At 36.6% G+C, this 26,254-nt stretch overlaps 1 protein-coding gene across 3 annotated transcripts in view; it reads right to left on the bottom strand.

Annotated features, from left to right (window-relative positions):
• LOC145673723 (RING finger and SPRY domain-containing protein 1-like) overlaps nucleotides 1-26,254 on the bottom strand; it is a 124,250-nt gene that overhangs the window by 10,101 nt on the left and 87,895 nt on the right. For all 3 annotated transcript variants that reach the window (XM_081743436.1, XM_081743435.1, XM_081743434.1), the window contains exons 8-11: nucleotides 23,694-23,809; nucleotides 19,454-19,597; nucleotides 9,317-9,531; nucleotides 5,814-5,969 (exon numbers count right to left, since the gene is read on the bottom strand). In XM_081743436.1, the coding sequence (XP_081599562.1) occupies nucleotides 5,814-5,969; nucleotides 9,317-9,531; nucleotides 19,454-19,597; nucleotides 23,694-23,809 (631 nt within the window). The remainder of the gene's footprint in view (nucleotides 1-5,813; nucleotides 5,970-9,316; nucleotides 9,532-19,453; nucleotides 19,598-23,693; nucleotides 23,810-26,254) is intronic.

Genomic DNA, 26,254 nt, shown 5'->3' with positions numbered 1-26,254 from the left:
GTTTATGCATATATTTTAAAACTAGGAAACAACGATATAAGTACTCTAGAAACCACACAATGCTGCCAGATGTAACCGAAGGCGTAAATTTTTTTTTTTTTTTTTTTTTTTTTTTTTTTTTTGCAAAACATGTAAATTGACTCATAATTCATACGTATGGATGTTCTACCGTTAATTTTCAGTTTGATTAGTTAAAGTAGCTTGGAAACTATGGAGCAGAAAAAAAAAAGAATTTTTCATTTCCACCGATAACTAATCGCATGAGGCCTCTGTAGTGGGGAACTAGAAAAAAATCGTAGTTTCCATAAATTAGCACTCTGAATTGGCAACCCTGCTGATGTTTCAGTGCGTCAACAGGTGTGTTAAGGAGCTGTCTACATTATGCAATTCTTGAAAACAATGAAAAAGAAACTTTGAAATTATCATGATAAAACTTTTACTTACATGCACCCGGCAACGCTGCTACTATCAGAAATGAGTTACCAGCCCTACAGCAGATGCTGGAGTTGACCGCTGTTTGATTCAAACACTGGTTCACATGTTTCCCTAGGTTGGCAGCAAAAAGTAGAAGTGTTAATGTTTTCAATGGCACTGCGCATGTTCGTTTCCAGGTCTTGAATAGTTCGAGAATTGTTCTTGTATACCTCTTGCTTTGAGGAGCCCCATAGAAATGAATAGCAGTGTTGTCGGGTGCTTGTAAGTAAAAGTTTTATCATTAAATTTCAAAGTATTTTTTTTCGTTGTTTTTCAGGAATTGCATAATGTAGACAGATCCTTAACACACCTTTCGATGCACTGAAACATCAGCAGGGTTGCCAATTCAGAGTGTTAATTTGTGAAAACTTTCTGCTCCATAGTTTCCAAGCTACTACAACTAAACAAACTGAAAATTAACGATAGAACATCCATACGTATGAGTTACGAGTCAATTTACATGTTTTGCAAAAAAAATTGATTTACACCTTCGGTTACATCTGGCAACTCTGTGTTTTTCCTAGTGTACTTCAATCGTTGCTTCCTAGTTTAAAAATATCTGCATGAACAAGGTTTCATTTTGGTATAACCAGTATTTGTGTACCGCTTCAGGTTCAAAAATTCTACTACCCCAAACTCCGGGTTGGATTGTGTATTAGACACCCTGTAGTATACCGTAACGCTTACATCTAGGGAAAAAACTGATTTTATAAAAAAATTTAATCTTAAAAATAACAATTTACGTTTTTAAAACTTAATTGAACAAGCTTTTTTCAGGTATTTGTAGCGTGCACTAGATATAAAATTTTGTACATTTAATTTTCTTTTAAGTTGTATTTCTTTCAAATTAATACTTTGAAAAATTATGAAGCAACGGTGTTCATTCCAAACATTTGTACGGTGCAAAATAGGCTTATGCGCTTATACAAAATGACCGGTCATAAACGAACTAAAGATCTATAAATGAATGAATGCTTGTTTTTATCCTCTAAATATAGTACAATCTCCTGTATAAAAATTAGAAACCAGTAAGTTTTGACAGCGACCCCTTAACCTGAAATTGGATGATTTGAAATACAACCTGTTTCAAAAAGAATATATGTATTACGAAGAATTATTTTGTCCAAACTATCGATCGATGCGCCTCGGCTCGGCTGTTGGAGAAACGAATACATAGTCTAGTTTATATTAATAGCCGCTAGATGACAGTTTTCTGTTTTTCTTGGTAACCGTCATATGTTTAAAATGGCTACTCCGCAGCAGAAATCATTTTGTGTCCTCGAGTTTGCGAAGTGCAATTCCGTGATTACAGTGCAAAGACGTTTCAGGTTGAGGTACCAAATTGATCCTCCAAATGGGTGGAACATTCGCAGATGGTATCGACAGTTTGTAGATACAGGATGTGTATGTAAAGGAAAGAGTCCTGGCCATCCTCGTCTTCCTGAAGAAAATGTTGCACGAATTCAAACTGCTTTCCAACGTAGTCCTTCAAGATCAACTCGTCGTGCCAGTCAGGAGTTACAAGTGCCGATAACAACAAAGACAACAACAATTTGGCGTGTTTTGAGACGTTGGTTGGTTATGAAGCCATACAAGTGACAGCTGTTACAAGCTCTACGTCCTGGTGACAAACGCAAACGTGTGGCATTTTGTAACGAGATTCTGGATGCTATTACAATGATAACACTTTTGCACAACGCATCATGTTCAGTGATGGAGCGACTTTCCGTGTTAGTGGTCAGGTAAACAAGCAAAATGTTCCAATTTGGGGCCTACAGAACCCACATGCAGTCAGTGAACATGTACGAGATTCGCCCAAAGTCAATGTGTTTTGTGCGATATCCCGATCATCTGTTTACGGCCCATTCTTCTTTAATAGAAACACGGTCAGCAGTATCTCGCTATGTTACAAAACTGGTTGTTTCCGAGGCTGCACGAAGACAATTTCTTCATTTTTCAACAAGACGGGGCACCCGTGGAGTCGCCAAGTGCGTGAATATCTGAATGAAACTCTACCGAACCGTTGGATTGGTCGTCAAGGAGCTGGCGACTTAGCATGTCTCAGCTGGCCTCCACGGTCACCCTGTGACTTCTTCCTGTGGGGTTTCGTTAAAGACAACGTTTATGTGCCACCACTCCCACAGAACCTGGAAGAGTTGAAGAACCGGATCCGTGCTGTCATTACATCAATGACGCAGGACATGCTTGCCCGAGTATGGGAGGAATTTGAGTATCGATGTGATATTGTTCGTGTCGCTGATATTGAACATCTGTAATTTGAACTTTGAACTGTAATTTGAACTTGAAAGGTTCATAAATGTGTGTAAAATTTCATATTCGTATGTGTTAAAGTTTAATAAATATATGCATTCGAAATACGTATATTCTTTTTGAAACTGGGTGTAGATTGCCCCACATACAATATATTTCTGTTGTACAAGACTCCAGAATTTGGACGATTGATACCGTAGCGTCCTTAGTTGGCAACACTGAATAATAAATGTGGTGTTGTAAGTGTTCATTTCCAATGTAGATTTGAAACATGTAATATGGCTTGTGTCATTTAAAAATAATCAAACTTCATGTTGAGCTGGAAATACTGTTTGTCTGGTGGAACTGCGGAGTAAATCAAACAATGTCTCTTTGTCGATATTTGCACGGTACAAAATTTCAGCACTTTTTATGTATTAGTTTATAAGTTACAAAAGCTTTTCAAGATAAATGGTCCACCCTCCATATACAAAGAAACTTTGGTCTGTAAAGTTTAAAAAAGATTGGGGGGGGGGGTAGAAAAATGAGTAATACCGAAATCCTAGTTCTTAAATATACCGGTAATTTTCACAATCCTAACGTTACTAAGCGTCTGTAGCATTCTGGGGATGTAAAGAAAATGTCCAATTATTGCAGCGTATACAAAGAGCTTATAAGTGTTGGAACGCGACACACTTGTATGCGGTTTCAGCTTTACTTCGAACACAGTGAAATTTTCTTGCGTTTTTCAGGACATAATTTCTTCATTCATTTAAAGCAAAGATATGACGAAAAATTACTAGATTTGAAAATATTTGTATTGTTTTTATTTTATACATTTATTTTATTTATTTATTTATTTATTATCATTATTATTGACAGATACACATTTTCGTATCAGAAAGGACCCCGCACTTTTCTTATGGAAAGTGGCTTTCGTCTAATGTTGTTGAAACTTCACTGGTTGATAGTTCTTAACATGTGGATGAAAAGTCTCAATGGGCACAAAGACCTAAATCCACACCTTCCCCCCAAAAAACCGCCTCCAAGTAGCTGGGGGGGATTGAACTGATTTCAGCATGTAAAACAATTTGTTGTTTTAATCAACTCAACAAGGACCCCAAACAACCACATGTTAGACTATCAAACTACCCCACTTGACACCGCCCTTTGCCCCCCACATCCCCCCCCCCCGCGAATTACCTTACGGATGTTCTATATTACTGTAGTTTATAGTTGCGCGTATGTGTTGAAATACCTACAGTTTTGGTCTCACCGACGATATAATGGGTTTCACGTATCGCTGATTACGAATCTGAGGTGAGAGTTCTAGAATTCAAGATGGATGATCAATATGGCGGATCAAAAACACGAAACTCCGGAATGTAGCCACAAATAGCTGTTTACTAGGGTATTTTGTGTCGTTGGTTACGAATCTGAGGTCAAAATTCTTGAATTCAAGATTGCAGATCCAATATGGTGGATAAAAACGTCGAAGCCACAAATCGTAGTAGACTAGAGTGTTTTTAGATCGCTGTTTAAGTACGCAACATTCCTTGATACTTCAGACACCATGTAGAATTATTCTTCACCTTTGCCCTTTACCAAAACCCACCACAGATATCTTAATGTTGAACGGTGTTAAAAGAATTCATCAATTATCTGTTCATTATTTTCATCATTTCGGTTTGCAGCATCTAATGTGGTACTTAGCAATGAGTCATCGGGATATCTAATATTCTGTAAATGTCGTGCATGGCCTAAATACCACAAGACACTTGCAACGTGCGCACATGTACCTAATGTACGAGCACCGCTTTGACATGTACAGTAGTAACCTTGAATAACATTTTGATCATAATCTGGTCATTGTGTTAGTAGACAGAGGATACCGCGATGCAATTCCTTTACTGGAATATTTAGGAATTGATCATATAATGCCCGCACTCCTATTGCCACGTGAAAGACAACTATCAACAGAAGAAGCGAATACTTCTCGGCTAGTTACTAAAAGTCGATGAATACTCGAGGCAAGAAATGGGCATCTAAGATCTGTTTTTAAGTTTCTAGCACAGACGTTGAATCTGCAACATGCAAAGAAACTGAATAGTTTATATCGCATAGCTGGAGCTATTTTGAACAGATACCATCCCGTTATTTTCATGTGCGTTGCAAGTGTCTTGTGGTATTTAGGCCATGCACGACATTTACAGAATATTAGATATCCCGATGACTCATTGCTAAGTACCACATTAGATGCTGCAAACCGAAATGATGAAAATAATGAACAGATAATTGATGAATTCTTTTAACACCGTTCAACATTAAGATATCTGTGGTGGGTTTTGGTAAAGGGCAAGGGTGAAGAATAATTCTACATGGTGACTGAAGTATCAAGGAATGTTGCGTACTTAAACAGCGATCTAAAAACACTCTAGTCTACTACGATTTGTGGCTTCGACGTTTTTATCCACCATATTGGATCTGCAATCTTGAATTCAAGAATTTTGACCTCAGATTCGTAACCAACGACACAAAATACCCTAGTAAACAGCTATTTGTGGCTACGTTCCGGAGTTTCGTGTTTTTGATCCGCCATATTGATCATCCATCTTGAATTCTAGAACTCTCACCTCAGATTCGTAATCAGCGATACGTGAAACCCATTATATCGTCGGTAAGACCAAAACTGTAGGTATTTCAACACATACGCGCAACTATAAACTACAGTAATATAGAACATCCGTAAGGTAATTCGCGGGGGGGGGGGATGTGGGGGGCAAAGGGCGGTGTCAAGTGGGGTAGTTTGATAGTCTAACATGTGGTTGTTTGGGGTCCTTGTTGAGTTGATTAAAACAACAAATTGTTTTACATGCTGAAATCAGTTCAATCCCCCCTCCCAGCTATTTGGAGGCGGTTTTTGGGGGGGAAGGAGTGGATTTAGGTCTTTGTGCCCATTGAGACTTTTGATCCACATGTTAAGAACTATCAACCAGCGAAGTTTCAAGAACATTAGCCGAAAGCCACTTTCCATAAGAAAAGTGCGGGGTCCTTTATACATTATAATCTAACTACAATTCCAAACTTACCTTGGCAATACTACTTTGTCCTCAGCATTTAACTGAGCATGGTCGTTAAAGCTATGGAAGATCGTGTCTTTCGGTGAATACTTAAATGGCCGACTTCCGAAGTTAAATTCGCATTGCTGGAAAGACATAAAACTCGCAGCTGCAAAAAACCCTGATCTGTAATGAAGTAAAGAAACGTGTAATTAGTACAAGAACAAACAAAAATATGGGCTCACTCATGGCCAACTGGTTAGCTTTCTCACCACTAATAGCGGAGAACACGATTGATCCCGGTGGGATATCAGACAATATGTTATAAAGAGTTATTGAAAAAGCGCACCGATTTTGGATCGTCTGGCAAATCTTTGTTGCTCGGTTGCAGACATTGATTTGTATTGTTGCTCTACCCACAAACATTCCTATTGTGGCCTTAATCTGAATTTCTCGCATTTCTTCAGTCTGCGTCTAGCCATGGAGCAGTTTACTATAGCCTGCCATGCTGCCCGCGAAACAAGAGCTGTTCCCGGATCGCCTCATTTCGCGTAATGCTGACCAGCAATGGCCTCCAAGGTCATGCGACATAACTCCTTGTGACTTTTTTCTTTGGAATACTCTTAAATCATTGATGTATGTCAATAAACCCCGTTCCATCCGTGAATTAAAGGAGGAAATTCGAGGAGTCGTTAGCGAAATCCAAAGGGAAACTTGTCAGGCAGTCATCGATTTTCAAGAACAGAGTTATTGCATGCCAGCGGAATAGAGAAGGTCATATGCCCGACGTTATTCACCAAAGCTGAAATCGGAATGTGTGATGAACATGTTTATGAATTTTGTTAGAGTTTTGAAAAAATAAAGTTCGTAATTTGATGTAACAAAACCGGCACGCTTTTTGAATAATCCTATACTAGATATCTTATATAGTCTCGGTAAGAAGATGATTCCTTGAGCTTCAGACACAAAGGACATTGCGCTTAGTATTTTTCTTCAGCAGACTTAACATTCAGGGTGTTCAGTGACCCGTTCAAAGTAATTTGCAAACTATTTACATAAAAAATTTATTTGGCATTTTGCTAACACAGAGATGACAAATATAACTACAGTACAGTAGTAGCAAAATGGTTATACAAACCAAAAATGAATTTGCTTTTAAGAATAACATAGCTGCCTGCACGTGCGCGAAACTCCCATGGAGAAGACATTACGACATTTTCACATCACTCTGACCTGGATAAGAACTACGGATTACAAAATTATGAAATTAGAATGAAATCATTGCATCAAATGGAATGACATCGTTTAATTTAATGTTCTGCAATTATGGCCGTTATGCGAAGGGAGGCGAGCGATTAAGACAAATGAATGAAGATGGATCAATTGGTGGAATGATAATGTGGCAGGAAACGGGAGTACCAGAAAAAACAGACGGACATGATGTTGTTCACCACAAACTTACTTGGCCGGGGATCGAAACAGGGACCCCATGACCAGGGATAAGTGATCTGCCACTGAGCCACCGTGCCTCCATCATTGTATCAAATACACTGTTACACATTAAACATGCATCAACAAGGCATCAAACTGGTCTCACATTTAATAGATGTCTAGAGGAGGGAACGTTTGCAAGAAACAGTTTCTCGCTTTCTGTTACCGTTTCTGTTCTATGACAATAAACATTGAAACCGGAAATGTGTAATTTGAACCACTTTTGTTTAGTATACAGGGTTAACAAAGAAGAAGGAAACTAGAGTTGAGACGCTGAATCAATTGAAAATAACCACTTCTCGATATCTTTTACCGTTTTTACTGATATTTGTCGACTGACAGGCGGACGGACATAGCCGTTCTATAAGACTTCCGACACTTATTCATAGCATAGTTTGGAAGCCTAATAAAAACTAAATTAATTGAATTAAAGCTAACGGGTTTAATTTATTTGCTATATAACTGAATAACTTCCGCAGATAATATAACTTAGTAACGAAGAACAGGGCTTTAACCTGCATTCTTGTCAACTGCAATATGCCAGAAGTATACTTTTAGGAGACCCAGAATTTATTTTTTCTGGCAGGCCCAGAGAGTTTCTATTATGTTACTGCATTATTTAAAATGTGTTTTTTTTTTTAAAAAAAAAACTCATCAGGATCTGGACCAGTTAGTGGAATCTTTCAGCATAATAACAATCAGAAAAGGTTCTCTAAAATAGCCAAACTTGTGGAAGTTTTACTCATTAATCCGGTGACATCGCCGAAGGTTGAAAGGTGCTTCTCTACTCTAAAGAAAAATACAGACTTTCGATTAGGACACTATGAGAGAAGAAATAAATACCATCTGCGGCAGTGATGTTCTCTATTGAGTCTTGGTGAAATGTTTTTCAGATTTCACTCAATCACCAGGTAGCAGAAACATTTACAGATCGAAAATAAATAAATAAATAAATAAATAAATAAATAAATAAAGTAAGTAAGTAAGTAAATAAGTAAATAAGTAAATAAGTAAATAAGTAAGTAAGTAAGTAAGTAAGTAAGTAAGTAAGTAAGTAAGCAAGCAAGCAAGCAAGCAAGCAAGCAAGCAAGTAAGTAAGTACATACATACATACATACATACATACATACATACATACATACATTACATACATACATATACACACACACACCAAAAAAAACCTGAAATCCTTACATTGTACGTAAACCTTTTATTTTATAACTTTATAAAGTCAGTGGATGGATTCTAGACTAGGATCATGTAGAAGAATTAAATAAAGGTAATAGAAAAATGCTAAGCAGTCCGAAAGATATAGGGGTAATAAATTTGACGAATCACCTCCTATGGTCAGAGTAAACTAAACAATAAATATTTTCTACCTCCAGGTGGAAAGACAGACACAACAAACAAAGAAAACATTAAACCGGACTATATTGCAAATCACTTGTGTATTTTTTCAAAACTTCCCAGCACTTTTCACAATTAAATTCAGAGAACGAATTATAGCATTATACACAACAGTCAAATTTACATAAATAATACTACATAAAGACTCAAGACTAAATGGCAGGATGGGAAAATAAGAGAGAGAGAGAGAGAGAGAGAGAGAGAGAGAGAGAGAGGGGGGGGGAGGGAAAAATATAGTAGACACTCAGTGACAATGGGAACTTGAACTTGGCAAGATTCTGAACTAATATAATCAATTTGACTTATCAGTCACAAAATACACTGCAAAATAATGTTTTCATATAATACGTGAAATAGCCGTTGTTACAAACATGAGAGGGGATTCGTAGGGATTCCTCTGTTTAGGTACACTACAAGAATTCCATACATTACTTAATTTACTACACGCAATGAAGGGCACCACTCCGTCAAATGGGAGACATGGAATTCCTGACTGACCGCGATCATACTTTTCGATTTTCTAAGATCCACGAAATCAAAAAAAAAAAAAAAAACACCAAAGATATTCCCCTAAGTATTGGCTTAAGTGAGTCTGAAATAGAACTTACTTAAGGAAGCTTGATTAAAAAACTTACCTGGCAGTTTTGAAAACGTGTGTGCACGGGCTGAGGCATGCTCCATTCAGTGAAAAAACTATTTCAGGTTTGTTCAAATCTAGCAAGCATCCCAGAATATCTCCTGGTTTCCAACACGGCAAGTTTTGAGGTTCACTCCGGGCATTGTGCCAAATCAGCTGGCGGCAACCATCATATGCAAGGGAAAATTCATCATCTCCTATCCCATATCCCTCCTGTAATAAAAGTTCAATATGCTCTTTAACCCAAATAACGCATATACATACTGCAATATCTAACACAAAATATATTAATAAACACATTTCGACACATTTCACATCCATCCCGTAGAAATTAATATTGTGCCAAACTAACACGCATATGTCGGCAGTTCAGGCATTCAAAATACATGGTTCGTCGTGGTGCAAATCACAGTTATGAATCTTTTGGCGTCAGCGCTGGACAAACTGCACGGCGATGACTGTTATTTGGAATTTATTTTACCATTAGTGTAGCAAGTGAAATCGAAACTTCACTCCTTCACGCGTATGGAATTATGTTCTTCTCTTGTAAGCTCCATCTTGAATGACTGAATCAAAAGCCTTCCTCAGACACGCCTTCATCGGCAGGTAACACAGCCAAAATGCAAGTACTGTCCTATTTGGAGGACAAAAGCTAAGATCTGTCAGCATTGCATTCGTTCCAAATTGTGAAACAGATCATTTTGAAATATAATAAAATTTTGACCTCATCTGCACTAGTCGGGCGGCTTTTCAGCAGCAGAGGACAAATTTTGACTGCGAGAAGAAACTGTCTAACTGACGATATATTTGGAACTTTACTACTTTTAAAATCAAGTTACGCTAAGAAGAAGAAATGAAAAATCTGAATTTTTGTTACTGGTGAAACTCCAACTCCTCCATTTAGCCTTGCAGTGTGTTAATAAAAGCTGCAGTGGGGGACAAGGGGATAAGTGTTTGTGTTTTTGAACCATGGAAAAAAACTGCTAATTTTTTTTTATTAATGTAAATTGCGTTTATAGTAGTCATTTTCAAATAATATAAAACAGATCGCTTCTTAAACAATGGCCTAGAACTAATTATTTGTGTTTACTGTTTGCTGTCAATGTTGTACTTAAGGTTTCAAGCGTACGGGAAATCCTGGAATAGAATTTTTGTTAAGGAAATACATTGAGCTTCCAAGAAAATTGTGTAGTTTGCGGTCATGTGTACTTTCCTTTGAGATTCTTCGTCATGTCTGAACTAGTTGGTAAGTACTCTGCAAAAATTGTATTCATTAAAAACTAGTAATTTCAGTTACATGTATTAACTGATAATTGTTGTGAAAATAATACTTTGCAGTACAAACTCAATGAAAAATCCGAAAATTTAGATATAAATGAGAGAAACAACTGGAGCAAAATGAAATTGATAAATTTTGCTCGGTTAGTGAGCACATTTGTGTTTTCTGGCTGATTTGCAATACTTTTCTTCGGATATGTTTTGTTACAAACCTCAACACAGATTTTCCAAAGAAATTATTTTATATATCGAAAGACTTTGGGAAATGAACCAGAAAATACAAATATGTTCACTGAGCGACAAAATGGATATATACATTTATTCTACGAAACTCAACTGTCCTTATCTAATATACAATAAAGCCCCACCCCCCTTTTGGTATATTACTATATCAGACGACTGTTCATTTATATATGAAAATTCTTGGGTAGCAACTCGTACCTAGAAAAGTACCCTAGGTACTTTGATCAGTACCTGTACCTGTACCTAAGTACATTGGCCAGCTAGTACCTAATACCTGTACCAAGGTACAATTTTTGTCAGTACCTTGTACCTGTACCTAGGTACAAAAAGAGTACCTAGCCCAACACTGCCTGTATATGATTTGAAACAAGAACAAGTGGGTTCACAAAATCTGACGATGAATGAGAATCTTTGTTATAATTTTTGAGTACTGACTTTTTTTTCCCGAAATGACAAAAACATTTGACCCATTAATATTAGCAATTCTGTGAACTGCTCGGCCACAGAGGTAAGCAAAACCACTTTTCATTTTTAGACTGAGGGTTAGAGAGTTGAGAATTTAGTTTACGCCAGGGGGTTTCAAACTGTGCAGCGCGCCTCCCTGGGGAGGCGCGAGGACTTTTATAAAAGATCCTACAAAAGAACATGTTTGTAATGCTACACGCATACTAAAGTCTGCACCCTTCTTCTTTAATAATACAATGTGGACTGTCCCATTGACTTCGCTGGATATTTAAATGTGACAGTTTTTATTATTTAAATTCACTCTCTGCTCGTATTTTTCAATTTTCACATAAATATCTGACTTATCATAATTAATAATAATTAACAACGGGTAATAACATTAAAAGATGTAGTCAGTGTGTACAATGTAGACAGGGCCGGCTTGTCCATATAGACAACCTAGGCGGCTGCCAGGCATTTTTTTTCTTTTTCTTTTTCTTTTTTTTCTTCTTTTTTTTTTTTTTTACGTGAGGTTGATTAACATTAGCCAAAACGTGCGTGCGCCAGAGCCCTACATATTTAGAAAGAGGAAGTTAATGAAAAGTGGAATCACCCAAGATCGATTACTGCTCATCTATATGGAGCGGAGAAACAACTATCTTGGCTATAGTACATTTCCGTGTTCACACTGTTCATTCCATGACTAAAGAAGATTTCCTCCATTATCTGAATATCTAGACTCCGGATGCTCGCAGAAATATCACTGACCTAAAGTTTCTACATAAGGTAGTCAATGGAAACTTAAGGTCTGAACCCCTACTTCAAGAATTATTCCCCCACATTTCTACCTGTGTAGCACCAAATACCCGCATTAGACTGTCGATTATTCAAAGGTTTTCTCAGAGCACCGAATTTATATAATCGGATAACAACTGACGGGGGCATTTTTTTTAAAGAAAATAATTACACAAATACAAAATAACTAAAAACGACTTAAGAAACTTCATCTTTGCTTCTCTTTTTTATTATTTTTGTTTTCTTCTATTGTTAACACGTGTTTATGTTTCCCTGTTTAAATGGCACTCGTTATGCTGTATCTGAGTATCTGTTGAAATAAATAAATTAAATAAAAAAACAATTCTTCAGTTTGGCAAGAGAATAAGCATCTACGAAGAATCAGAAGTGATGATAAAAGACATACTCATTACCTAGTGAAAATATACAAAATGAATTGATCCATTTGTTAACTAGTGCCATAAATAGAGATATTTTGTCCTCAGTTCAAAAAGCTAAATATTTTTCCATCATATTGGACTGCACCTCAGACGTTAGTCACACAGAGAAAATGACTATGATCATTAGATTCGTGCAAATAATTTCTTTTGAGGTAACGTCAAAAAAAGAATCTGAAGTTAATCAAGTTCTGGTGAAAGAGCACTTCTTGGGATTTATACCCCTGCAAGAAAGTACAGGAGCGTCTATGACTGAGGAAATTTTTGAAAATTTAAAAGGTGTGTCATTACCTGTTGAAAATATTTGAGGACAAGGTTACGACAATGGCAGTAATATGAAAGGAAAGGTGAGTAGTGTCCAGAAAAGGACTTTTGGATATTAATCCACGTGCATTCTATGTTCCATGTTGCTCGCATACTCTAAACCTCGTGGTCAATGACGCAGCTTCATACTGCTTGGAAGTAACCATCTTTTTTGATGTGATCCAACGAATTTGTGTGTTCTTTTCAGCATCGACACGTCAATGGGAGATTTTACGCCATCACTTGACATCTTTGACTGTAAAACTCCTGAGTGATATACGATGATCCAGGCGAATTGATGAACTTACACCTCTGCGACAGGGGTGTCATTTAGGAGGGGAAGGAGGGGGCAATTGCCCCCCAAGTGTTTGAGGAATACATATACTTTAACACTACACTACTCGCGCGGATTACTATTGTAGTCCAGTGTGTTTCAGTTTTCTGGTATCTGAGGGTTGGCAACACTTGTGACCTTGAGCAGCCGTCTACCTTCCTCCCCCATTTCTAGAACACCATTAGTCGAGTGATAGCACCCAAAGTCAACGCACTGATGTTATACGGATTGTTATTTTCGCATGGACTACTATTGTAATCCGTGCGAGTACTGACGTGACAGTTTGTTTTCTGGCTAACGTTTTAACTGTTCTCGTTTTGAATGTATTATTTCACATTATTCGCTCAAATATATGTGATATATATGTTAGTGTTAGTTTAAAATGTCAGAGCAAGAACAAATACGACAGTGGCTACCAGAAACTGAAAGTGACAACGAAAGTGTTTTGAGTATAGAACACTACGATGAAATAGAGGACGATGTTATCGAATAGTGACTCTGAAGAAAGTGGTAGTGACGTTTGGAAAAAATAGAAGATGAAGAAAGGAACGGTGTTATCAAGGAAGACAGGTTTTACGGAGAATTTTACATTGGAAAGGGCAGAATTACCAGATGGTATATTGATCCAGTGCACCCAAGAAATACGCGAACACAGCGTCATAACATCATACCTACACTGCATAGTTATTACTCCATAGAACAACACTTAAATTTGGAGTTGACATATTGGACAAATTGTGTCGCCAGTGTGATACAGCCAGGAATTCGCAAAGATGGCCACTCACTCTCTTCTTCCACGTGTTAAACGTTGCTGAAGTAAACGCTCTCATTGTTTTCAAAGCAAATAAAAATGATGCTATGATCAACCGTAGAGACTTCTTGCAATCTGTGGGCTATGGAACTTATCGAAACTCTTTGTGGAAGATAAAGAAGCAAGAGTACCAGAAAAAGATGTTTCAGGTGCAGTAAGTGGATCTGCTCTGACTACAAGCACGCTCTTTGCAGTGACTCTTATGACTGAAACACCCAAAATTTTGCCTACTTTTGACCTTATTTTCAAGTGTAAAAGTTAAACTTGCAAACAATTTAACAACTTCTTTTTATTTTTATAACAGTTTTTAACACATTAAATGCAAATTTCCTCTTTTATTTCAATTTTTAATCAAATAGCAAGAAAATAAACGAACATTTACAAAAATATAGTAAATTGCATACGCATTCTAAAGTTTTGGGTTCTAATCCTTTTTGTGCATTAATAAACAAAATGTTTGCACTGAAATGTGCTCTTTATTGCTTGTAAAAACCCACAAAATAGTGTAAAAAATACCAATTGAATAAACGCTAAGATATATATATTTATCAAATGGACTACAATCGTAATCCGCGCGAGCACTCATGTTTCAACAATTTCATGCGAGTACTGTAGTGTTAACGGAGTGTCTACTAATATGCTTGTACAAAACATGAAAGTCTTATGTTGGTGGTGCTCTTGTCCCCCTCAAGTGAAGCCTGAAATGACGCCCCTGTTCTGCGTTTTCAGTTGTCAAGTGTGTGATGCTTTGGAAAAATTACCTCTGAAGATACCTCTCTTACAGGCTCCAGTGGCATTAGAACAAAGGAAGAAACACTTGGGTTATTTAAAAACCTCTGAGACTTCAAGTTTGTATTTGCTTTTCTCACATGGCGCAACATTTTGCTCCACGTCAATTTAGCAAGTGACATAGTGCAAGAAAAGCATTTCTCTCTAAAGAGCAATTAGTAACATGAAAAGAAGAGAACAGTATTTAATCAATGAGAGAAGTGATTTGGAATTCGAGAGAACTCTAGTTTATACCCGTGAAGTAGCAGAAGAAGTTGGAATAGAACCACTTTTTGAGAAAGAGAAGATCCGCATTGGAAATAGGAAGACAATGTTTGATTGTGAATCAATAGATGAATCTGCAAATGTAGCTGACTCCGCGAAAAATTTTAAGATCCATTTTTATTTTGCTGTTTTAGACACGGCTAATGCAGAGAAAACTAAATACGTGGAAGTGCGTCGGGACCGTAATACAGCAAATTATGGATGCGTTAAAATATTAAATAATACTTTTGATAAAGTGGATAGTTTCAAATATTTAGGATCAATATTAACAGACGAAAATCATATTCACGAAGAAATTAAATGTCGACTAAAAGCAGGGAATTCGTGTTACTATTCGGTTCAAAATCTCTTGTCGCCGCGAATTCTGTCAAGGAATTTGAAGCTTAAAATATATAAAACGATATCATGCCCCTGTTGTTATGTATGGTTTCGAAACATGGTCGCTTACTCTGAGGAAATAACATAGACAAAGTATTTGAGAACAAGATCCTGAGACGAATATTCGGACCCAAGAGGAACGGGAATGGCGGAAACTTCGTCTAAACTACATAATTTATACGGTTTACCCAACATTGTTATGGTCGTCAAGTCTAGGAGGCTTAGGTCGGGAGATCATGTAGCTAGAATGGAAGAAAGTAGAAACGCTTTCAAAGTCTTGACTGGAAGACCAATCGGAAAACGACCACTAGGAAGACCTAGGCCCAGATGGGAGGACAATATTAAGATGGATCTCGCAGAGATTGGAATGCAAAGTAGAAACTGGATGCAGTTAGCTAAGGATAGAAGTCAGTGGAGAGCTTTTGTGGACGCGGCATTGAACCTCCGGATTCCATAAGCCATAGAGTTAGTTAATTAGTTAGTTAGACACGGCTATGGATGCAGTCAAAGAAAGATTTTCCCAGTTAAATGATGTAGTGTTATTTTCGGAATTTGTACAACATTCATGATCTCAAAAACAAAAACACAATAGAGGTCAAACTGTTGTGTGAAAACTTGGAAAAGGCCTTAACAGCTGAAAATAAAGAGAAGGTGTGAAGGAGTGTGATATTGATGCTATGGGACTTGTTCTGAGCTCAGAGGAATTTGTCATCATCTTAATGACTCAGTCCCAACCCCTGAAAAGTACTAAGCTACATTTACCACCATAATCTAAAATGGATTTCCTAACGTATATGTAGCTCTTCGTATTTTGCTCACGTTGCCAATGTCCGTGGATAGTGAAGAACGAAGTATTTTCCTAATTAAAACTTATTAAAATATATCTTCGTTCTAGAATGTGCCAGAAAAGACTAGTAGGTCTAGCCACAATTTCTATTGAAAGTGAGTTTTCAAGACAAATAGATCCGACAGTCCTAGTGAAGGAATAAATAAGGCATGTACCGTTAAGGATATAAATACTGTTGCTCAATTCATCTCAAACAGTGAGTGAAAGACTTATATAAATACTAAAATGTACTATTCCAACATCACCAACTTTATATTGTTTTTGCACTGTTCCAAACAGAAGTGATTTTTCTATGTTATTTGTTGCATGTAGGTAAATCTACTCCAATCAAAAATTATATGTAAGAATAAACTCTTTATTACTACTTTAAACTAATTATTAACGTTTAAAACACAAAGCTGTTTATAGTATACCTCTTAACTTTTGATTTCTTTAAACAGGCAAAAAAATAATTTTTTGGACAGATTGCAGTCATTAATCACGTTTTCTATGGAATATTTTTTTTTTTTTTTAGAAAGAACTACAACCATCTTTTGTTTCATATTTACAACATGGTATACAGTTCAATAAAACTTGTCATTCTCTGTCAAACTGTGGTTATATTAGTAAAATTTCATTCCAAGTGCTACAGGAATAAAAATGTTTAAAAAAATAATTGGCTTATAAATTACTTATTAATACCATAAAGCATTGGGACTAAGCTTCTTTTTAATATAATGCTTAAACAAATGGTAAAAATGTGATTAATGGTGAAAATGTTAGGGATGACAAGACTTCAGTTTGGTTTGGGCTTAGCGGAGAAAGAGATTATGAAGGCGCAGGGATGTTTTTGGCCTAGGGTATAAAATATCCTAGAGCCGCCCCTGAATGTAGATCACCAGTGTTAATGAGATATTTCAATTAGTGATTAATAAATGAAACATAGTTTATCATTGTGAGTCTTTCTTTTAGGGATACATGTATTTATGTTGTAACATATTTCATTTTTGACAGGGGAGGTGCTTTCAGATTTTGATGGCTGAGGGGAGCCTCAACTGCAAAAAGTTTGAAAACCCCTGGTTTACGCAATTTCTCAGGTGGTTCCTTCCACTTCTGAGTCTATATCTATCTGGAAACAAGTTTTCTCTCCAACTCAAATAATAAATCAAGATACCCTGTGAAATTATTCGGAATACGCGTAAGAATTTTTTTTTCAATCATTAGCTTTAATTAAGAAGTGTGCTGAATTCTTGTTCTCAAAAAATGATTTCTTTTTTTTTAAAATGAAAATTGTAGTATGAAATATGGTGGCTCTGTAAACGTGAACATCCAAAACGTTGACACTGTCTGATTCAGCTTTCGAAGTAAATTAAATCTGAAACCGTTTGTGTTACAAGAAATATAAGAATGTTAGGTAAGATATTGTTGTGTATTAGATATTGAAAATGCAACCTAAAGGGTCCATTAGGAAATACACATTTATATTTTAAAACAAGGTTTATAGACCATATGTTGATTAAAAAAAATTAATAAACTACGCGGGTCGTTCAATATGTAAGTTTCCCTAAGCTGTAAAATATTAATTTTCTAAGATATATTTGTAAACTACAGATACATGTGTAGATAGGTCCTTCCTCATCTCTGCACATAATATCCATTGATATTCAGGCATTTTTCTCACCGTTGCACCAATTTGTCCAAACCCTCTGCAAAAAAGGCTTTGGTTATATAGCACTGTCCTCACATTCCGCTTCACTTTATCACTAGTTGACAGGAGACCCGGTCGATTATGTCGAACTTGAATTCTTCTTCAGGTAAATGCAATTCGACATAAGCGACCTGGTCTCTTCCTTTTGACGATAACGCCCACCCCGTCTCAACATGCAAACAAGACACACAATTGAAGAATTAGGGTGGGATCGGCTGCCCCACTCTCCATACACCCTAAAAAAATTTAGCTCCGTTTTACTTCCATCTTTTTCCGGTGTAAAAGTCTGCACTGCAAGGTGAACGTTTCCAAACAAATGAAGGAGTGAAGTGGAATATAAGGAGACTGCTAAACAGTGTCTGGAATTTTTGTAAAGAGTTTGGACAAATTGGTGCAACGGTGAAACAAATCCCTCAATCTCAATGGGGATTATATGGAGAGGTAATGAAGGATCCACCTACACATGTATGTATAGCTTAGAAATGTATCTCAAAAAATAAACACTTTTACAGCTTAGGGAAACTTATATATTGAAAGACCAGCGTATATCACTTACTAAACAGAAGAGAGTGACTTAAATAAAAATAAAATCGGACCACAGCGAACACTTTTTATTATTTATCTGTCACAGTTTCGGGAATGCATCATTGCCTTCATCAGACACACTACAAAACGCAATGAATTGCTGCCGAAACTGCGACACAAATTAGTAGTAAAAATTTAGTTTAGGGAGATTTTATTTTTATTTAATTTATATGTAGTTTCAAAGCTAAAATGAGTATTGCGAGCGGTGATTATATTTAGAAATCACACACATATTATATATATATATATATATATATATATATATATATATATATATATACAGGGTGGTAAGGAACTATTTGAACAAACTTCGGAAGCTGATTCCTGACACCAAAACAAGCCAAAAAAGTCCTCTGGGACTTTGGTCAGTGAGAGATAGTTTCGGCGATATAAGGTGCCGAAACCGTGCGAAAATGAACTCCAGAGGGCTGTAATTCAAAAACAACGAAACGTAAATAGTGCGGTTTAGAACATGACACTCGAAGTCATACCGGCTCTATTGAAAAATGTATGTTTCAAAACTCCGCAAGATGTATGCGAGGGATTCTCCAAAGGAACGTAGGGATTCCCTATAACCTGGCAACTATCCCTCACTGACCAAAGTTCCAGAGCACTTTTCTGCTGGTTTCGATGTCGGGTCCCAAAGTTGGTTCAAATAGTTTCTTACCACACTGGTACTCACTGCAGACCATAGTTTTTTTTTTAAAAAAAAAATAAAGTAGGGCTTTCGGAAAACCCAGTTTCCATCTAGACAAGAAGTTGAGTGCTTCACATATTTTTTATTCCTTTTTAACCATTTTTTTACCCATCCATATTTCTTTTCCATTACAACTGCTTCTTTACTTATATTTCTTTCTAAGATGAGCAGTATTCAGAAAAGAATTGCTGAAGAAAAAAAATTGCACTAAGCTTGGTTCACTATTTTGATCTTTGTACTCACATGATTAAGAAATGTACTATGTTTGGTGGCCCATCCGATTTGCATCACGCCTGGCGTTATGATTTTCGTCTCGTAATACCAGACTCCACTGTCAACTTGAAAGGTGCAGCGAACACTTTCAAAGGAATACGCATCACATCTTGCCTATTAAGAGAATAAAATGTTTAGTAACAACTTTCGTGTATTATGAAAAGAAACTGAAATCACAATCCCGTTACTGAATTCCACAACTTTTGCAAAGGGTGATTTTTTCTTTCTTTTCTTTTTGTTCTATTCTGTTGAAGCTTTCTAAACGAATGGACAACTTTAGAGCCAATGGTTACTGGAAAAGTGCATTTAAATACGGAACTAAACTAGTTTTGACTGATAATAACAAACTGAAAATCACTTTTCACGAAAGTTCTATGAAAATGTCATGGTTGTTTAGCATGTTTCTGGAACGTCAAAAATAACCTTGATGCAATTAGTTAAATTTATAGGAAAGAAACTTCAACTTAAAACATCAGACTGTAACAGTTAGGCAAGTTCATTTTAATGTCGCAATGAACGTATAATATTCTTAAGGTTAGTGAAGGACTTTGTTCATAATATATATTAAGTAACTACGAAGGCTGTCGGGAAAGTACCTGACGTTTTGGCCTATCGCGGCAGTGTGCGGGCTAGAGTCGCCATCTTGGTGTCGAAATGTTGCCACAGTCAGTACGCATCCAGCTGCCATAGCGTTGGGACTGTGACGCTCCTACTGTGCTTTCTATGACGTGTTACAATGTGCGCTGTAATAGAAAATCCCGCCTCTTGTGAGGTGGATTCTGTGATTAGGTTTTTGTTGGCAAAAAACGACAAGCCAATTCAAATCCATCGACAACTGTGTGAACTGTACGGACATGAAATAATGCGTGAAGGTCGAGTGAGGCACGACCACACACAATACAGCCCGGATTTTGCGCCGAGCGACTAGCATCTCTTCCCAGCTATGAAGACACGGCTCGCTACACAACGTTTTAATACTGACGCCGAACTGCATGCCGGTGTAAGCCAGTGGTTGAAATCGCAGGCGACAGATTTCTAGCGCGACGATATTGAAAAACTTGTGTCACGGTATGTCTTAATATGCTTGGCGATTATGTGGGAAAATAGCTTAAGAGTGTACCTTTCAAATGTATATAATACAATTTGCTTTGTTCATTCTGCTACTTTTATTACTATTATTATTATTAATAATATTTCAAAACGTCTGCTACTTTCTGGACAGCCCTCGCATTACCAAATAATGAATGTACTTTGCAAGATGAACAAACACTGTTCACAACTCCCTATAAATTTACAACTGGTTTTCACTATACAAAACACACTAATCGCCAACAACTGCTTATGACGGTAACACGAATGTCATTCAAGGCAATTCAGTTACATAGCCTCCCAATATTGAAACAACACTGTCATAACAGAAAGTATAACGTTACCAAGTCTGTCACAAGTTTAAAATACAATTATAATGATGTCTCACCATAACACTGAAAAAGTATTATTATTACTCACTGGAAAAGTACTTTTAAGTATTAGAACACAATAGACAGAAATATGATTATATAAAATATTCAATGCAATTTCCCCAAGGAACAATCTCTGAAATTCTTTATCATATGACAGAATAGACCTACTTTTTGACGTCTTCATCACTATTCAACTAAAATAAAGGATAAGAAATTAGACGAATCATAATTTCAGAGCGGTTGCGTTGTTCCTTTACTAGTGGTAATTCTTCTGATTCTAATAGAAGTTTCTGCTCAGAAATATTAATTACTATTACTACTACTTAAAGTTTAATAACACTGGCAGCTATAGTCTGTGGCAGTCCGGCTATCGCACATCAAAATTCAGAAAAAGTATTATTTTGCATTTCCGATTACCCTCACTTGTTGCGTCCTGATTTGAAGGACACAAGTCTATGCTAAAGAAACTACATACGCAGAATACATTGCCAAACCTCCCTAAATTGTCATGAGGAGCAGTCAAAGAAAGTATTTCACTGATGCCAGTAATATACTAAATGCCTTTCTGAAAAGAAACCAATAGAGAATTTAAAAATGTGACTACTATTTGTTTTTGGGTAAGAGACGCAACAACTTTGTCTTTCGAGACATCTGAAACATTGCTATCTAGCAATTATACGGTGCAACCTAGTTTCTTTATTCCCTTTTATTTCTTCTAAGTATGTATTCATTCATCTCTCTACAAAAACCCTTTCGATACACGAGGAAAAATCGAGAAGTTTTTGCGCTTACATTTTTAATGTCAGATAACAAACCATAAACTAAAAACAGATGGGTTACAATTCGCTCCCCATAACTTCAGGTGACCAAAAAGAAAAAACCTTCCCACAATTCATTCGTAATTGCGAGGCACTTTCTCGAAAGGATTTGTGGTTGTCGTAGGATACTGCTATAATGGAAGATTTACTATTCTCCAGGTATCTAAAAACCTTAAAATAAATTGCATATAATCAGCAACACGTAGTGACAGCAACATGTACACAGAACACCTGCCTCGACTGTAAGGAAATGCCATAAATCAAGTCCGTCTGTACCAAGAAAAGACCTGATCACTTACGCACTATCTCTGCAATGAATGGAGACAACCACCGGCATTCTATTTCAGAACGTACCAGTGAAGTTACCTCATGGCTTTCTGCGGTTTGTTTTCTAAAGGGAACACTCACCTCACGTCGTGTCACACCCTTTCGGGGCCTGTAGGAACTCTGTAAAAAGAAATGGTAGCAACTCCCCTTTCTGTGTTTTGTAGAAGCCTTCAACAACGGAAGTTGCGGTGCAGTGTTTTTGTCAAGACATATCGTCGCATGAGAACCAGAGGAACTTAACTTCATTTTCGTAGGTTTACAGACGAGAGGGCAAAAATATTATTTTCTTAGAAAGATGTGTTTTTAATAAGATGGTAATTGAGGTACATTACAACAGGTTGAGTTGAGTTGATTTTGAGTTTAACGTCCCGTTCAGCAGCGAGGCTATATGAGACGTGGACCTACTGATTAACGTGGAATCCGAACCACATGAGCTCCCGCCGGGAAATTACAACAGGTGATCTACAATGAGAAAAGATGGCGTTACTTTCCATTTACGCCAAGTGGAGCTTCCAAAATTATGTCCAAACATGAAGAAAACGAAAACCGCATTTTTGGAGTTACGTTCCTCTGGTTCTCATGCGACGATATGAAAGTTAAAGTGAGGCCAACAGATGGAGGCACCGTGACTTTTCCTAAGGTAATTTCGAGTTCAAATTCGAACAACATATGGGATTTAACATTCACATTGTTTCATTTGTTGTTGGTTGATTTGGAATTTAGCATCCCCTCCAGCACCAAGGCTATATGAGACTTGGAGCTACAGCTTACTTTGGAATCCGAACCACATAAGCTCCCATCGGAAATCAAACCCGAGCCTCCCGCATCTTGTCTAACTTGTATTTCGTGTCCTATACGAAATATAGGTCTTCGTAACAAGTTTATCGCTGTTTTATATTTTATCCAGTAAAAATTATTGGCTCATTCTTGTGGAGGGTCAAAGATAGCTGAAATGTACATTATACATGTCATTGAGCAAAGAATGACCAGGTAAAATTCTCAGTGAGGCTCAAGTTCCCACTAATTGATAGGCTTCAGGAGAAGTAAAACGAAATGGATATTGTATTAAAACTTAAGTAAACGTATTTATATAAAGAATGAAATTCTAGCACATTTTTCTCAACTTCGAACAGTTGAAGAAGTGACAATTAACAATTGTGCTTTATTCATTCAAATTGAGATAATACTCGAAACCAGATATTAAATAACCAAAAGAGAAATATCGTTAAATAGGAGACGGATACTTTTACCCGAGATGTCATATAAAGTTATTAATGAAGTAGTGTTCAAGTACTATTGGTGATATTTCTTTAAACTCCAACCAAACAACAAACACTTCAGTCTAATTTCCCTCAAGAATAACACTTCTCTTCTTATGAATTAATTAACGTAACACATGATTTGAATTTTCAGCATATTTTTTAATATTTTATCAAAATGACCTAATATTGATATCTTAAAAATAATTAAAAAAAGAAAAACTATTACATGTCTGCACTACCTTTCTTTCTACGGTTAGTTTAGATGCATTCGATTCTATGGACACAAGTTCAATAACACACATCACCTATAATTCGTATCTTACAAAGAAAGAATCCATACCTCCAACCCATTTGGTGCTATTTTCAGGTACTCGCTTACATCTTTCGTGTTAAGCATGACATTTATTCCCGTCGTGTCCACGCATTCGTACGAAAGTTTCCTCCCTTCCACCAAAACTGCAAATTAAAACAAGAGACAAGTTTAATCAAGTTAATGATATAAATATTTGGTAAAATTTAACCATACATAGTTGATATTCATTTAAGTTTGTTGTTGCTGTTAGTTTGTTATTGTTTCAATATACTCAAGGCCTAAAGTCATGGAGTTACCAAGGATTCTCTCTCGATCGGTGGTTTCAAGACCAAGTGAAGAGTGGCACAATACTAGCATACGCTCCCAACAGTACTTGTGTTGTTGTTACTCAATAAGAATGGCTGTACGTTGTGAGTAGTGAAATTTCGAAAACTGATAGATACAATTTCTTCTAAGCATTCAACGTTAAGAGATATAAGAGGTAAAAATCTGCCGAAAGGAAGGCTAACGGAGGGAAAGTTTTGTAATGTCACATACCGTTCTTTCACCGCAACGTTTACAAAACCTTCCAACACAGTTATCTTTCGTAAGCGATGAAAAGCTAACTGGAGGTAATATGGAAAAAAAAAAAGTAAAAGATACGAGTTGTTATACGTCGCTTAGATATCATATACTAAATTTCATAGTAATTTGAGAGCAAAGAATGGAGAATTATATTTGAGCTGCTTATTTTGGTGTGTTAGTAACCCAAAAAATTGCGCCAATCTTCAAGAAAGAAGATGGGAAACGTAGATCAAGGGAATCTTATTAACGAGGAGACATGCTACTATCCAAGCCATTTAAGTAATTTTACGCAGATTAACATTATATTTATTGCAAATGACTTCTATTTATCCATCAACCTTCGTTACTCTTTTACGCAGTTTGTAACATTTATTTATATTTCGCAGCGTTTTATCTTCACCAGAAACATTGTAAATGTGCTGGTATCTATAGACTTTTTTTTTTTTTTTGGTCTTGATTTGCTTGAAAAGCGCAGTATTAATCTGTTCCCACTACTACGCTACAGTGATACACAAAGACACTGTCAGGTGATTGGTTACGTGTCGTGGAATTAATCAGTCACAAGGAAACCTGCTGCTCCTTGAAGGACCACGCCCTCCCTTTTTATCTTTACATCATGGCACTACTGCAGGACGGAGCAACAAGTCTTAACATTGGCTCTCCATTATTTTTGTAAATTGTAATTTTAAGCACTGTATCTAGTCACAAAAATATCGAAAACAGAGACTAAGTAAAATGTTTTGAAAATACTGTCAAAACAACACACTGGCCTGGATTTCATCGATACGTCTAGGTATTTCAATTTCTCTGTCCAGTACAAAGGAAATTTTCGCATGCCATGACAGGTTTCAGTTGTGTAATTAGTAGTGGTATTGGTTCACGAGAAGTATAATTCTTATAGCATAAGCATATCGTGATAATTAACTGAACTTCGAAATCGATCAACTATCGACCAAATATTTACCATTCGCCAAATACTCGAAAAAAAAAAAAAAAAAAAAAAAAGTGGGAATACAATACACCGGTACATCAACTATTTATTGATTTTAGAAAGGTGTAAGACTAGGTTAGGAGAGAAACATTATACAACGTTCTTACAGAACTTGAAATACCAAGAAAGCTAATTAGATTAATTAAGATATGTTTAAATGAATCCCAAAGTAAAGTCCAGGTAAGAAAATTTTTGTCCACGAGCTTTCACGTCGAAAATGGCTTGAAACAAAGAGATGCGTTGTCACCATTATTATTTAACTTTGTTCTGGAATACGCTATAAGAAAAATCAAAGATAGCAACCAGGACCTAGAGTTGAACGGTATTCACCAGGTTATGGCATATGCTGAGGATGTAAATTTAATAGGGGATGATAGGAGAACAATAGAAAGAAATGCAGAGATCTTATTAAACGCTTGCAGGGACACGGGTTTAGAAGTTAATGCAGATTAAGCTAAATACATGGAAGTGCGTCGGGACCGTAATACAGCAAATTATGGATGCGTTAAAATATTAAATAATACTTTTGATAAAGTGGATACTTTCAAATATTTAGGATCAATATTAACAGAGGAAAATCATATTCACGAAGAAATTAAATGTCGACTAAAAGCAGGGAATTCGTGTTACTATTCAGTTCAAAATCTCTTGCTGTCGCGAATTCTGTCAAGGAATTTGAAGCTTAAAATATATAAAACGATAATCATGCCTGTTGTTCTGTATGGTTGGAAACATGGTCGCTTACTCTGAGGGAAGAACATAGACAAAGTATTTGAGAACAAGATCCTGAGACGAATATTCGGACCAAAGAGGAACGGGGATGGGGAATGGCGGAAATTTCGTAACGAGGAACTACATAATTTATACGGTTTACCCAACATTGTTAGGGTCGTCAAGTCTAGGAGACTTAGATGGGCAGGTCATGTAGCTAGAATGGAAGAAAGTAGAAACGCTTTCAAAGTCTTGACTGGAAGACCAATCGGAAAACGACCATTAGGAAGACTTAGGCGCAGATAGGAGGACAATATTAAGA

The sequence above is a fragment of the Thermobia domestica genome, chromosome 17, assembly GCF_964235325.1.
Source record: "Thermobia domestica chromosome 17, izTheDome1.hap1.1, whole genome shotgun sequence".
Lineage (NCBI taxonomy): Eukaryota > Metazoa > Arthropoda > Insecta > Zygentoma > Lepismatidae > Thermobia > Thermobia domestica.
Note: the sequence above shows the minus strand (reverse complement) of the source record. Positions and strands in the feature narration are given on the sequence as shown.